The sequence below is a fragment of the Manis pentadactyla genome, chromosome 11 (assembly GCF_030020395.1).
Source record: "Manis pentadactyla isolate mManPen7 chromosome 11, mManPen7.hap1, whole genome shotgun sequence".
Classification (NCBI taxonomy): Eukaryota; Metazoa; Chordata; class Mammalia; order Pholidota; family Manidae; genus Manis; species Manis pentadactyla.
In genome coordinates this window covers 93,049,016-93,062,953 of record NC_080029.1, presented here as the reverse complement: position 1 = coordinate 93,062,953, position 13,938 = coordinate 93,049,016, and the positions used below count along the sequence as shown (strand labels likewise).

At 50.0% G+C, this 13,938-nt stretch overlaps 3 protein-coding genes across 4 annotated transcripts; 1 reads left to right on the top strand and 2 right to left on the bottom strand.

Annotated features, from left to right (window-relative positions):
• Positions 1–242: 242 nt before the first annotated feature.
• Positions 243–1,547, bottom strand: HYPK (huntingtin interacting protein K). The gene is made up of 4 exons (XM_036919033.2): positions 1,336–1,547; positions 955–1,010; positions 560–611; positions 243–408 (listed from the first exon to the last, which is right to left on the bottom strand). The coding sequence occupies exons 1-4, from the start codon at positions 1,495–1,497 to the stop codon at positions 313–315; spliced, it is 366 nt and encodes a 121-aa protein (XP_036774928.1). The 5' UTR covers positions 1,498–1,547; the 3' UTR covers positions 243–312.
• Positions 1,548–2,278: 731 nt separating this feature from the next.
• On the top strand, positions 2,279–6,527 carry SERINC4 (serine incorporator 4). The gene is given in 15 exon segments (XM_036919034.2): positions 2,279–2,290; positions 2,634–2,873; positions 3,037–3,155; positions 3,157–3,210; positions 3,640–3,716; positions 3,835–3,931; positions 4,181–4,288; positions 4,290–4,390; positions 4,589–4,693; positions 4,785–4,911; positions 5,299–5,371; positions 5,780–5,788; positions 5,916–5,996; positions 5,998–6,113; positions 6,302–6,527. Coding segments are annotated over 15 exon segments (1,545 nt in total).
• Positions 6,528–7,468: 941 nt separating this feature from the next.
• SERF2 (small EDRK-rich factor 2) lies at positions 7,469–9,288 on the bottom strand. Of its 2 annotated transcripts, none has more exons than XM_036919030.2 (3): positions 9,135–9,288; positions 8,420–8,528; positions 7,469–7,829 (listed from the first exon to the last, which is right to left on the bottom strand). In XM_036919030.2, the coding sequence occupies exons 1-3, from the start codon at positions 9,139–9,141 to the stop codon at positions 7,544–7,546; spliced, it is 402 nt and encodes a 133-aa protein (XP_036774925.1). In that variant the 5' UTR covers positions 9,142–9,288; the 3' UTR covers positions 7,469–7,543. The 2 variants fall into 2 exon arrangements, with proteins under 2 accessions (XP_036774925.1, XP_036774926.1); XM_036919031.2 differs by having other exon boundaries at positions 7,469–7,806; positions 9,135–9,287.
• Positions 9,289–13,938: the final 4,650 nt, after the last annotated feature.

Sequence of the window (13,938 nt, the reverse complement as noted above, 5' to 3'; positions counted from 1 at the left end):
CTGGCTTTTTAGCACTCATAAGCTACACTAGAGACCCATACCATAGGTTATATTAACCCTGCTGAGACTCCAAATATACCCTGAATACTGTGAAAGCTAATCAGATGAATGAGCCTGGCCTGCCACCTAGCATCTGCATCTGAGCAGGAGGTCATGAGGTTTTCTTCTACATTGATGCTTCATGTAAGTTCATGGGGAAGGGACTTAAATCAGTTTTTCTCCAACACAAGATGATAAAACTGAAAAAAAAAAAAAAAAAAGGCCAAATCTTTATTGAAATAAATCCAGTGGGTAGGTCTGAGAAAGCACAAATCAGTTGGTTAGGGCAATAAGGGCCTCTACCACATTGCCCATGTGTTCTCTCAAGCTCCGCTCTGCTGCTGCTCGTGAGATTTCCATCTCTGTCATCTGCAGGAAAATGATTGATGGTGTTAACCTAACTCCTCTCAGGCATTAAAGAGCCACCAAGGTATGCTGACTCTACCTGTTGCAGTAAACAATCTAAATTAAGCAAATTAACCTCCCCTGCCCATACACTAGGTTAGGCATTACAACTCACTATCAGCTCCAGATCTTCCTTCTTGATGGTAACTTTTGCCAGTTCCTTCTCCCTGCAAATATTCATGTACATTAGTCTTCATTCTCTACCACCACAACTCCCCGGAAGGATCATTCCCAGCTGTGCCATACAAATAAATGATAAACACTGTTGAGTGAAAATACAAAGTGACACCCACCCCATCTCTATCCCTTCTCCTGTAATCTTTACAGCAGGCAGCAGGTGTTGCCATGAAGCCTTTCCTTCCACCAATAATAGAGTGGAGTTGTAAATTTTAGATCTGCAGGAACCTGTGACAGAGTTGAACAGTCCAAGGTACAAAGGCTTAACGACTTTTATTTTTGGGGGGAAAAGGGGGCCTAGTAGGGCTGGTTGGCTGGGTGCTTAAGACTTACCTCTCCTGTTTGGCTTTCTGCTCCCGGGACCGTCGGTCTCCAATCACCGACATGGCCTATGGGAAAAACATCCTGTTACTGCTCTGCTACCCATAATTCCCAAAAAGCCAATAAGCAGTGGGTCAGGTGTGTATTCACGATTATGACCTATCAGGAACAAAGACCTATATTTAATTCAATTCTGTGCACTTGAGGTCCATTTTAAACCCAATCTCCATCAAGCTCCTTGTGCAAGCGGCAGGCTCCGGTGGCAGTTCAGTTTTCCTCTTGCCTCCTCCCGTAATGGGGATCGCGACCCGGACCTGGGGCTGGGCCACCAGTTACAGCGTCAGAGCCCCCTCTGTCCTCAGCCCGCCCAGACAGGCTCCCGGCCGACCTCACCGTCTCCAGATTGGAACTCTGGATTTCTTTCTCCTCGGCATAGTCGGTGACTCGCTCCAGGTCCGCCGCACCACTGTCATGCTTTCGTGGCTTCTCGGGAGGCCGCTCAGGACCACTGGTCTCGGTCTCCAATTCCAGCTCCACGTCCCCCTCAGTAGCCATACCGATCCCAACGCGCCGCTGCTCAGGCCCCTCTCCCCATGACTTCCGGAATTTAACCCGCAACTTCCGCCCCGAGAGAAGGCGGGACTTACCCCAGGCCACACCTTTATTAAAGCTCTAGTTCTAGAAGCTTCAGAGGAAAGCAGGTTGCCTCTCAGGCTACATTTCAGGCTTGTATAGTGAGTGTGGATTTTTTGCAAGGCCCTCTCCCAGACCTAGCCAGTCCCCACTCCAGACCTTCCTGACATCTTTCATGTCACCTAGATGCCGCCCCCACCCCCGCGCGCAACACACACACCGCAGGTTGAATGTAAACCAATTAAGAATGCTAATCCACAGGTGGCCAGATACGGCAAACTGCTCCCTACTTTGTGGAAAACAGCCTGAGAGGCGGCCCAAGGGCTCTCAGCAGAAGGTAGTTTCACACAGATATTTGCATTTGCCACATCCTGGAGGTTGGTGTTCTTTTCCTGAGGTCCCTGTCTATTCTCCCGTGGGCTGGGTGACCAGCCCCAGCACAGCCGCACTCCAGTGGGTTGAGGAATGAAGAAACTGCTACTTTCTCACTACTTTCCACCTGGTAGACTTGGGCCTAATCCCTGCCTAGGACAAGGATGGTGGGTTCAGAGCCCCTCCCAGGCCCCGGGGCTTCCCTCCAAATATGCAGTGGAGTCAGCAGTATCATAGTGAATCCTCCTTCCTATCAGTTAGGAGGGTACTTGAGCAGAGAGGCTTGAAAGCTCTGCAGAGCAAGAGCTATCTGGAAAAGCGGAAGGGAATCATGGCCAAAGCTGTAAGAAAAACCCACAGGAACCAATAATGATAAACCTTTCTCTCCTCTGACGCCCTTCTGATTCATTGCCTGTAAGACTGCCGATCATTAAACTTCTACCATGTTCCCAGTATCAGATGTTTAGGTCTGGGGAAAGCTTAGAGGCCAGATGTGACAGGCTTGTAGAAAAGTCTGCTCAAGCCTGCAGATAAGCTCTTAGGATGAAAGCTCTACTTATGTTAATGGAAGGCAATCCTAAATAGTTTGGAACCAGACATTTGAGAATTCCTGAATAAAAGGAGAGAAAAGGGAAAGGGTAATTTTGGAATTCAGCCTCATGGGTTAACCTCACACATACATTAAGCCTTTGCTCAGAAATTTCTACCTTGCTGCCCTGCATCTGCTCTACCACCCCCATTGTCTGGCTGTTGGGCCTGGTTCCCTGTACTGCTGCTGCCACTGTAGGTGGCCCCTTCTCTTGGAATCTACTTGCAGCTGCTGCTTCTATATCCTCCATGTGGGAACCTCAGCAATCTGCTGCCTCCTGCTGCCAAGGACAGTAGTGGACAGGGTCTGGGCCAAGGCACATGAGTTGAGTGGGAAGGTGTGGGTTTGCAAGTTCGTAAGAATAAAAGCAGAACTCTGAATTGGACAAAAGACTCAGACTGGGGGCAGGAGACAAATGAGTGGGCATACCCATGAGAAGTAGGTACCTCTCTATGCATGATGACTTGCCCTGCCATTTCTCACATGAATCCACCCTCCAGATCCAGGTGCCCTCGGGATTGTATGCCCATGTTTGGCCACTCTCACTGCCCAGTGTTCAGGGCTCTGGAGCTGTGTACCGCATATGTGCAGGAACTGCCACCTTCCACCTGCTGCAGGCTCTTGCTGGTCCACCTCCATTCCCCCACCAGCCTGCAAGCACAGCTGCACAACAGGTTTGTGTGTATTCATTGGGTACAGTGAGGATGGGGAGGCAAGTAGACGCAAGCTGAGTAAAGGAAATTCTGAGATGAAATAATAACAAAGACAGAAAACAGGTTTAAGTCCTTGCTTCCACCGTACTTGTGTAACCATGAGCCACATACCTCTTTGAGCTTCTATTTTCTAAAATGGAGGCAACAGTGGGGCAATTATATGCAAACCCTTCATCAACCATAAAACATTGTCCAGATGTTATTTAGGCATCAGTTAGAATTTGCAACAGGCTGGAATGGAACAGCCCCTCTCACATGGAACTGGTTCCCCCTTTCCTATTCGTAGTTGTCTTTTCTCTCCCCTCTGCTTTCTCCTTTGCCTTCTCTCATAAACACTCTTCACTCTCCTGTCTTTTCTTCTGAGCCTGGTTTTCCTTCCCTCCTGAACAGCTTCTGGCTCCTCAAGTTACTGTTCCTGCTATGTCTCTGTGCTGTTGCCTTCTACATCTCCGATGAGCATCTCTTCCAGGTACCTTTCCATCTCACATCCTGATCAGTTACAGCAAGCTAAAAGATTTCTAAGAAAAAGGGTAGGAAGGAGAGTCAGGAATGATATGATAGCTACATTTCCAACCGGTGCCCTTTCAGCCTGGCATTACTTTGTCATCTGTAGAGGCTTCACATTCATCCTGCTGCAGCTAGTGCTTATCACAGCTTTTGCCCATTCCCGGAACAAGAACTGGTAAAGAGCACACACCCTAAGGGCTCTTCTTGAGAAGGTAGTCTTGACGTTTTCAGTGGGGTTGGGCAAAGAGCATAACAGGTCAATGGTCCCCCAGGTTCCCACTGAGAAGGATCAAAAAGCTTAGGAATGTAATGACTCTGCGGGCCAGGCAGGATGGGTAGTCACATGTCTTCTGCAAGAGGGGGAGTATCTGTTAATGGGTAAAAAGAGTTGGACCCCAAGCCATTGCCCTCTTTCCATCCATAGGCAGACAGGTGCAGCTCAGGACTGCTGCTGGTTCCTAGCTGTGCTGCTGGCCACCCTAGGATTCTATAGCATAATAGGAGTGGCAGCTGTGCTCCTGTTCCGCCACTATATTCCCAGTTGGCTGCCTACTTAACAAGATGCTGCTTAGTCTGCACCTTTGTTTGTGTGGCTTCCTCTCCTTCCTATCCATCACTCCCTGCATCCACCTCAGTAGGTACATGCCTTGCAATATTCCAGACTTGGTGTGGGGGTTGGGGAGGTTCTTCAGTATAGCATATTTCATTAGATTCTCTGATCCCAGTCAATTCTCTGCCTACTCCAAAAGGTGGAGACAGAAGCACAGATAGGGGTGGGAGTGTTGGAAATTACCACCCTGTAAACTTAAGCAATGATCCCCATTCTCCTCAGGGCAACCCCGTTCTGGCCTCCTACAAGCCTCGATCATCAGCTTCTTTATGACATATCTGACCTCCTCTGCACTATCCAGCCATCCTCCATAGTGGTAAAGACAGGGTCAGGACCCCATGTTAAAACTTTTTTTGCTCCTGTCAAATACCTAGCTCTGTTGTTCTTACCATCTTTCTCTAACATTGTCCCTTCTCAGTAACCCTTCAAGGACAGAATCATACTCTGTGCTTGCCTGGCCTGAGTGAAATGGAACCCCAAACACCAGATACTTCTCTAGCAGTGTTGAGTGCTGGCATCATGTATACCTGTGTGCTTTCTGCTTGGTGTGTAAAGGCGTCAAGGGGAGGTGAGAAGACAGAATGCCCAGGACAGGGAGGGAGGGTCAGATTGTTTGGGACCATGGTTTATTTAAACTTTACAGCAAGACAAGAGGCAATCTCCCCATGAACACAATTTCTAAGAATAGCACTTGTCAGATGATCTGTATGAGATGAAGGGGGTAGGGGAATGACTTGAAAATTTAGAACATGTACAAAGATTTTAGAACCTTCACATGTAAAAGATTTCTAAATCTTTGAGGGAAAGGGGTCTTGGAGCACAATTCCGTCCTCAGAGTTCCCAGCATGGCCCAGCTGGCAATAAAATGCTATCAGGCAAACCCTCCTGATATTTAACTGGATCAGCTTGCTGAACCATCTCTTCTTTCTCAGCAATGAGGCTTCCTACCTGGCCGAGGTTTTTGGGCCCTTGTGGATTGTCAAGATTTACAACTATGAGTTCCAGGTGAGATGGAGCTCAATATCCCCAGGGCCCCGCCCCCCTCACACAGAGACACATACACACACATCCTACCAACCTCTACCCAGAATGCTCAGATTCTAGCTATTACCTTTTATTGAGTTACCCACAATGTGCTAGGCACTGTGCTAAATACTTTACATACATAATCTCATTTAATTTAATCCTCACAACAACCCTGTGAGGTAGGTACTTGCTCCACTTTACAAATGGAGAAATTGAGGCACAGAAAGTTAAACATCTTGCCAAAGTTCCCATGACCAGTTATATGTTAGAGCTAGAATTTGAATAAAGGTGTGCCTCCACTTTTTACAACTGACTCTTTTCAAAGAGGAGTTTCCTACATTAATACCTTTTAAGTCATTACAAAACATGCTGCCTTTGGTTTTACAGAAACCCCCCGTTTCTGCTGCCCTACAACAGTGAAAAGCCAGAGGAAGGTGAGTGTTGAGGACCCTTTAAGTGTAGATTTCTGCGGAACACCAGAGCCCTAAAGCGCCTTCACAAAAGCAGCTGGGGAGGAGGGAAGAGATGTCTCAGGAGCACTGCTCCCAGCAGCCCTTCCCTCTCTCCAGGGCAAAGGGGTAGGGCTGCTAGGCCAGTTGACCAAAGAGACTTCAGCTCCTCTAGTACAAGCCCAGCATCTCTCCTTCAGCTATTCTGCCTTCCACTTCATCATCTTCCTTGTATCACTCTGTGTTACAGTTACTCTTACCAACTGGTTCAGGTAAGATGGAGGTGAGCCCGGGACACCTTCTTGAAACCCTAGCTATTTTAAGGAAAGAGAATTCAGAGCCAGCCATAAGGGTTCTCATGACACACACATGGGTCTGCCATAATCTTTCGTGGGTAGGTAGACGGGTCTAAAAGCTATGACTCTGCACATTCTCTAAGCAGAGACTTTTGATTCCATAGCTATGAGGGAGAACTGGAGAAGACCTTCACCAAGGGTAGCTGGACTGCCTTCTGGGTCAAGGTTGCTTCATGCTGGGCCTGTGTACTCCTTTACCCATGTACACCACTCTGTTGGTCCCTCACCCAGGACCCCCAGCCTCCTACCTTCAGTCAACACCGCCATCACATCAGTATGCCAGTTAAAATATCCAATCTAGGAACTTTTAACAAACTGGGGTTGCTTTGAGGTTGTACCCCTAGTCTTGGCTCAGGTGAACTGTCCAGCCTAGCAATACCTCAAGGCACAACAGGTAATCTCCCTTTAGGCTGGAGTCAGTATTGTGTCTGAATTGGAAAAAGTGGCCATGCACACCCTGATGCCCTGGGCAGTTTATGACTCACTGGAGATACCATTACATCTTTACCCCAGCTCAAGAGCCTAACTCCCAAGTCAGCAGCTGAGGAACCACTGCCAACCCCAGCAGACTGTGGCACCAGCCCTTTCCTGGCTCTCAGGGTAGAGACAGGGACAGGGAAAGACCAACAGGGACTAAGACTTAAATGGCTCTGCCCTTGGAGATAAAAAGGAAATAAGCAGTTCAGCCCTGGGCACAGGGAAATAAGCAGTCCAAAACCCCGTAACAAACCAGGACACAGGAAGAAAGAAGCACAGAGACCACCTAGGTTTTAATCCTGATCTTGAGGTCAAAGAACATGGTAAGACAAAAACACCACCCTCATTCCATGAGGAATGACAGAAGAGAATGTGAACACTTGAGAGCAGCTGACAATGGGAAGTCAATGAGCAGCAGGATTTGGGGGCCAACTTAAAGCAGGCAAACTGAGGAAGAATGAGGAACAGGGGCATAAACTTTGGTCTTAAGCCTTCCTTCTTAGGCTTCTACTCCATCCTTAGGATGGTATTCAAAGCCTGGGTAGGGAACAAAAATCACAGAAAAGAAGTCCCTAGGTTCTTAGTCCCTATCCTCTAAGATTGACTGATTCCTCTACCACATACCTGGAATACTTGTCTGTTTGCTGTAGTATAAATAAAGGACTTTTCTGTGATATTTCACTTAGTCTACAAATCTACCTTTTAGAGTCTAAAGTTCTCTCCCTTTTGGTGGGAAAGGGAAGCCATTCCTCCATCCCCATCCCCCCAAATCCCCAGTCAAACCAGGCGCTCAAGGAATTACAAAGCTACTTTTAATACTTTGGGGTGAGCCCCACAGGAATAAAAAACACTGGGAAGGGATAACCCCCTCACCCCCAGGAGTGGCCCAGGGGGAGAGAGGCTACCTGAGGGGAAGGAAGCACAAAAGGGACCCGCTGCAGACTCTGGGCAAAGGGAATGCCATCGGTGCTTGGACCTGTGAGCACTATAGGAGAAAACGCAAGCGTGGTGGGACTGGCTCCAGGCACACAGGCGAAGGGCAAGAGGGTTGGATACGAAGCCACAAAGCTACTTGGGTTCCTCCTTCTTCTCGTTTGCCTTTTTCTGCTTCTGCTGCATGATCTCCGAGTCCCTGGGGGTAGAGATGATGGGGCACTGGGAGGTACCAGAGGGCAAAAAGGACAAGATGCAGGGGGATGAAGGGCACAGAGGATAAGATGGAAGTGGTTGGGACAAAATTTAGCGTATGGCTGCTGTATTCCCACCCTAGGAGAACAAGAGGAAGAGAGCTGAGGCTCAAAAAAGCAATCAGTCTCTATATGGCTGTTGCCCAAAAGGTCAGAGGTCTGGCCACACAGGCCCAAGGCTATTCTTTGCTGAGTACCACACCCAGCAACACCCGTGAGAACATGGGGAAGAGGGAGGGGAAACTGATCAGTAAGGAGCGCCAAAAGTACCAGGCTGCATAACCACTACTGCATTTGAATTATGAAGCTCCCTGCCCTTGCCCTTAAGGTCAGACCCAGGGGCACTCAAAATTCAGACCAAGGGCAGGCCCGCCTAAATTCCTTCCTGTAAGGCTCTGGGGCTAACAATTTGGAGAATGGGGAATAAATAAAACACTACAGAAAGCAATGCACTCTACCCCTCACTAGTCCAGATGTAAACCCTTAAGTAGCTCTCTCTCTGGTACAACCCTTGGTCTAGCCCAGGTCTCAACCCTCCCTTCCCCTCCCTGGGGCTACCTCTGCTTGCGGGCGGCAGCAGAAAGCCCGTCATCTCGGCGCTTTCCCTTAACCGAGTCGCTCTGCTTTTTCATATTCTTCTGGCGGGCGAGCTCGCGCTGATTACCGCCTAAAGAAAGAAAGTAAAAGGTGAGACGCGGGGGTGTCTCTGGCCACACACCGGTGATCCTCTTCCCTCACCGGGTCACAAGTAGGGTACAACACTTCACTCCCCGGCCCCGACACCAGCCCATTTCGGGGCCTAGGCTGCCGACTGGGATGGGATGGAGGAGTGTGGCAAGCTGCCACGGGGCAGGTCAAATCGTGGGGTGGAGGCAGGACGGTCCTGAGGAGCCTGCTAGAGGCGCGTTTCGAGGGCAGTATGGGGGTCCAGACAGGTGGAGGTGGTGTGTGGGCGGTTCGGGTCTCCGTGGGGGATGGGCTGGGATCTGGCGTAGGGGGCTCTGCTCTTAGCACCGGGGCGCAGGGCTTCTCCCACTATGCGGAAGGTGGGGAAGGCCCTTTGCCTGACTGGGGCGGTGGGCGGGAAGCTTCTTTAGAAGTGGCGATGGAGAAGGGCGATTTCCGGGCTCCGTGTGAGGGTCGCTAAAGACTCTCACAGGGAGGCCTCACTGGGGAAGCCAAGAGTAGGTCAGTGCCGGGATTCGGCAGTCGTGTTTAGGGTGGACAGGAAGAAAAGGGCTAGCGAGTGGCGATGGGGGGTTTCGGTGCTCACGAGTCATGGCGACGGCAGCGGCTCCGGCCTGCCTCCGTTGCGTCCCCTCGTTCAGTCCGACGTTGCAGGCCCCGCCCCTTTCTCGCAGCGTAAAGAAGTCGTCCTTTCTTCCCCGCCCCTTCGCGCCCGGCACCCTGCTCCCATTGGACAGGAAGGAACACGTGGGGCTGCGGGGCCACACTCCGGCCCGGACCGAGGAGAAGCGGAGGTTCGCAGGGCGAGCGCGCTGCGTGGGGCGGAGCTTCCCAAGCGAGGCCCGAGGTCGGGCGGGTAGAAAGTAGGCCGGGTCATGTGGGCAGGGTGGGCGTGGAGGGGTGCGGCTGGCTATGTGGCGTTCACGAGGGCTCGAGCACGTGACCTGGCAGAGTGACCTCATGCTGGAACGGCTTGACTGTGAAAAACTCGCCCTGAGGCAACGCCGTGGGGGCTGAAGGCGGGCGTTCCCGCCGGGCGAGACGGCCCAGCCAGTTTTGTGTTAGCCCGACGGTGGGAGTAAACTTGGCTCTGTTACTTTAAGATTTCCTCCTCCTAACCATCTACTTAGACGCTAGAGTTGTTCTACGTGCTTTACAAACGTTACTTCAGAAACTCCCGACAACATTGTTCCCCGACCCCAAAAGCCTCCAATGTAGAAATTTGCAGCCACATACCGTATGTCCTAAAACTTTGGTCCTATTCGTTTTCCCACAAAAACTTTAAATGTGGTGATGCAGTAGCTTGTAAGTTTTGGAGGACCCTAAAACCAGACTATGGAGTTGAATCAGGGACTTAGAGATTGGGAAATGCACTGCGTCCATTCCACCCTTTGGACGTTTCGCCGTTGTGCTATCTCCACCAGCCACACCTGGTTTTTAACAGGCCTTTGAAAGGAGGGAAGCTTGGGTTTCCCATTAAACTCATTATCAATTCCAGCTCCGTTAATCTCTAAGACTACCCATCAGTCCTGAGGAATTCATTAGATAAAGGAGAAATGCTTAGGAAACATCACAGGAAAGGAGTGGTTGTAAAATTTAACTTGCGATTCTTTGCAGTGAGTGCCCATAGCAGTACGGAGTTGAGGCTGGAACTTCAAACTGGTTTCCCTTCAACATAAGAACTCATGGGAAGGCAGTAAATGTCCATCAGTACCATCCTCATAATTTTTGCCATACCCAAGTATCCCTTGAACTACCGTCTATTACTTGAAATTTTTGTGTCTTAAATAAAAGATATAATGCAAACTTTGTATTCCTTCAGTGAATTTCAAGTCAGTATCACCTCACCTGCCCACAAACAGAAAGTAACTGTAAAAATAAATATAATGAAAATAAAATCTATTATTGCTGTGGAACCTGGGGCCTGCCCTATCTGAAAAAGAAATTAAGAAGTGTTAGGGAAGTAATAAAGGCGTAAGTCTTTGTCTTGCCAAGGGGTTTCAGCCCTGGGCAAGTTTGCTATGGATTGAATGTGACCAAAGAAATTGACAGCAAAACGTTCTTGGGGTGAAAGGGTTATACCCAACTTTATTTCCAGGTGGCAGGTCAGTCACTAGAATCCCATTCCTCAGAGCAAGTCTGCGTGCAGCAAGCAGGTCTCTGCCTCTGGGCTCCTTGTCTGCACAGCCGTGCTCTGGGCCTCTGTCTGCACAGCCGTCCCACACAGCTGTCCTCTGGGCCTCTCTGCACAGTCGTCCTGCACAGCCGTCCTCTGGGCCTCTGTCTGCACAGCCATCCCACACAGCTGTCCTCTGGGCCTCTGTCTGCACAGCCGTCCCACACAGCTGTCCTCTGGGCCTCTCTGCACAGTCGTCCTGCACAGCCGTCCTCTGGGCCTCTGTCCTCGGTGCTGCCACCACTCCGGCCTCTACTCTGCTCTCCTGCAGCCTTGTAGCCCTGCCACCATGTCACACCATGTCGTCCCCATTCACAGGGGCGGAGCTCCTTATATAGAGTCAACAGCCATGTATTGCCCACAGGTGTGCAGTGAGATAGTCAACCACAGCCAGGTGAGAATCCTGGCCACAGGAACTCTCATTTTATCCACACTGCACCCCTCCAGGATTCTCTCCTCTCAATCTATGTGCCCTTAGTCCTCTGCAATGGTCCCTGTGCAAGGAAGTTTGAACATTGTTCTCCAACCTCTCCAGCAAAAAGTCTTGCAGACACACAGGCCGGACTTGTGGCTCTGTCTCTGACCTCTGCCTCTTTAGTCTTGAAATGGCTGTAACTGCTGCTCTGGTTTCAGCTGTTGCCATAGCTCAAGTAAGATCCTTTTGGCTTCCTGTCTAATTTCCTTCCATCTACTCCTGCCTGTATCAGATCAACCCACATCTGGGTCCTTGTTACCCTCACGAGGCCCCTCAAATTCCTCCTGTGAGTAAAAGGTCTTATTTCTTTCCAGGTTCTCATTGCTTCAGCTACTGTACGTGTCACCTCGCATTTTGTAATCACTGCCTCAAGGTGTGCTGCACTGTCAGGGAAGACAGCTTTCCCATCTCTGATCCTGACAGAATAATTCCATCCACCCCTAAGTCCCACAGCCACTGGCTCAGCCTGAGTATAGGGGCAGACCATAGAATGCTCCCCGGCCTGGGGAGGGGGCTGCTCCTCTCCTTGGGGAACTTTCAGCTGCTGGGTCTTTATTTTCTTTACAACCACTGGGCGTGCTTTCAATACAGGAGGCACCAGTGCCTCCGGCACCACCCCTTCATCCTTCCCCAGCTCCTCCATTTCAGGGACTGATGGCACCTTTCTCTCCACTCCCCCAAGTGCCTCCTCTGCTACAGTGCCCCGCAACAATGCCAGCTCTTTCTTCAGGAGCTCTCTTACCTTCAGTTCAATGCTTCGCAGCTGATGTTCTCGTGCCACCTCCACCTGTGCTTCCCTCAGGAGTTCATCTTTTTCCTTGATGGCCTCTTCCTCCTCCAGAACAACTGGCAGCACTGCCGTCTCATCGCCAATGGCACCTTGCTGCTGGTGCTCTCGTGCTGCCTCCTCCCACATCAATGCCATCTCCTTCCTCAGGGAATCCACAGAAGTTTGCAGCTCACGTTCTCGTGCAGCCATTTCTTGGGTCTCCTCTGTAGACTTTTTTTAATACTGTGAGAAGCAGCCAACCCACAGTCCCCGCTGCCTCCTGGGCACTCTGCTTCTCAAAGGATCTACTTACTATACCAAGGGCCACCCCTACTGCCTCAGGTGTCAACTCCACTTGCCTCCAGTCCTGGGATGGGGCCCAGTCCTCTAGGAGGCAAGCCACCTCAGACCACATACCCATTGGGGGATGATCCACTGTTTCCCCATTCACAGGGGCAGCCCACTGAAGCACCCCTGCCATAAGGGCAGCCTGTCTTTTTCCTTGATCAACAATGAATCCTGCCGACTATGCCAATTGTCTTGCCAATGGGTTTCAGCCCCAGGCAAGTTAGCTATGGATTCAGTGTGACCAAAGAAAATGACAGCAAAATGTTCTTGGGGTGAAAGGTTATACCCAACTTTATATCCAGGTGGCAGGTTAGTCACTAAAATCCTATTCACTCAGAGCGAGTCTGTATGCAGCAAGCCAGTCTCTGCCTCCGGGCCCCTCTGTCCACACAGCTGTCCTCTGGGCTACTCTTCACAGCCATCCCACAGAGCCATCCTCTGGGCCTCTCTGCACAGTCGTCCTGCACAGCCATCCTCTGGGCCTCTGTCCTAAGCACTGCCACAACTCCAGCTTCTGCTCTGCTCTCCTGCGGCCTTGCAGCCCTGCCACCATGTCGTGCCCAGAGCACTGGGCGGAGCTCTTTTTATAGAGTCAACAGCCATGTAGTGCCCACAGGTGTGCAGTGAGCTAGTCAACCACAGCTAGGTGAGAATCCTGGCCACGGGAACTCTCATTTTATCCCCACAGTAAAACGTTCTTGGGCTGAAAGGGTTATACCCAACTTTATTTCCAGGTGGCAGGTCAATCACTAAAATCCCATTCACTAAGAGCGAGTCTGCATGCAGCAAGCCGGTCTCTGCCTCTGGGCCCCTCTGTGTGCACAGCCATCCTCTGGGCCCCTCTGTGTGCACAGCTGTCCCACACAGCCATCCTCTGGGCCTCTGTCCTTGGCGCTGCCACCACTCCAGCCTCTGCTCTCCTGCAGCCTTGCAGCCCTGCCACCATGTCACACCCAGAGCACTGGGTGGAGCTCTTTATATAGAGTCAACAGCCATGTATTGCCCACAGGTGTGCAGTGAGCTAGTCAACCAGGTCCAGGTGAGAATCCTGGCCACACAGAAACTCTGATTTTATCCACAGTCTTCCAAACTGAAGCTGTCTGGACATAATTAAGAAATTGAAAAGCATTTAATTTTTATATATTTTTGATGTTATTTAATGCTATGTGTAACTCCAGGGAGAGGAAATCCTGGGGCAAAAATACCTCTAAAACCAAAATCAGTCAAAGGGAGAAATAAAGTTTAAAACCTGTTTATTGCTTACAAACTGCGGTCCAGGGTGTTTCTCTTTCCTGCTCCAACAAAAGCAAACAAGACCTCCCCCTAACCTCTCAGGTTCAGATAAGCCCTCGGTTGCCCAGGTAATTACCCATTGATATGGAGATGAACTACTTTCTCCATCCCTGAGGAACACCTGTTGATATGCATATGCAGTAAAGCCAGACAAAATATTCTGGAAATATTACAATTTTACCCACACTGTCTCTGTACTAACTAAAATTACTTACCATACCACCAGTAGCACATATCCCAACCTTTGGTATATACTAAATGTAATAAAGCAAACAATGTGACACAAAAACAATGTATAAATTGATGGCACACAAAACAACGTATAATCC

Coding starts and splice junctions, on each gene's coding strand:
- SERF2 (XM_036919030.2), bottom strand. Junction 7,830..8,419: donor GCTGCCGCCCGCAAGCAGAG/GTAGCCCCAGGG, acceptor GGTACCTCCCAG/TGCCCCATCATCTCTACCCC.
- HYPK (XM_036919033.2), bottom strand. CDS start 1,497: ATGGCTACTGAGGGGGACGTGGAGCTGGAATTGGAGACCGAGACCAGT. Junction 612..954: donor CAGAAAGCCAAACAGGAGAG/GTAAGTCTTAAG, acceptor GAATATTTGCAG/GGAGAAGGAACTGGCAAAAG. Junction 409..559: donor AGGAAGATCTGGAGCTGATA/GTGAGTTGTAAT, acceptor ATTTTCCTGCAG/ATGACAGAGATGGAAATCTC.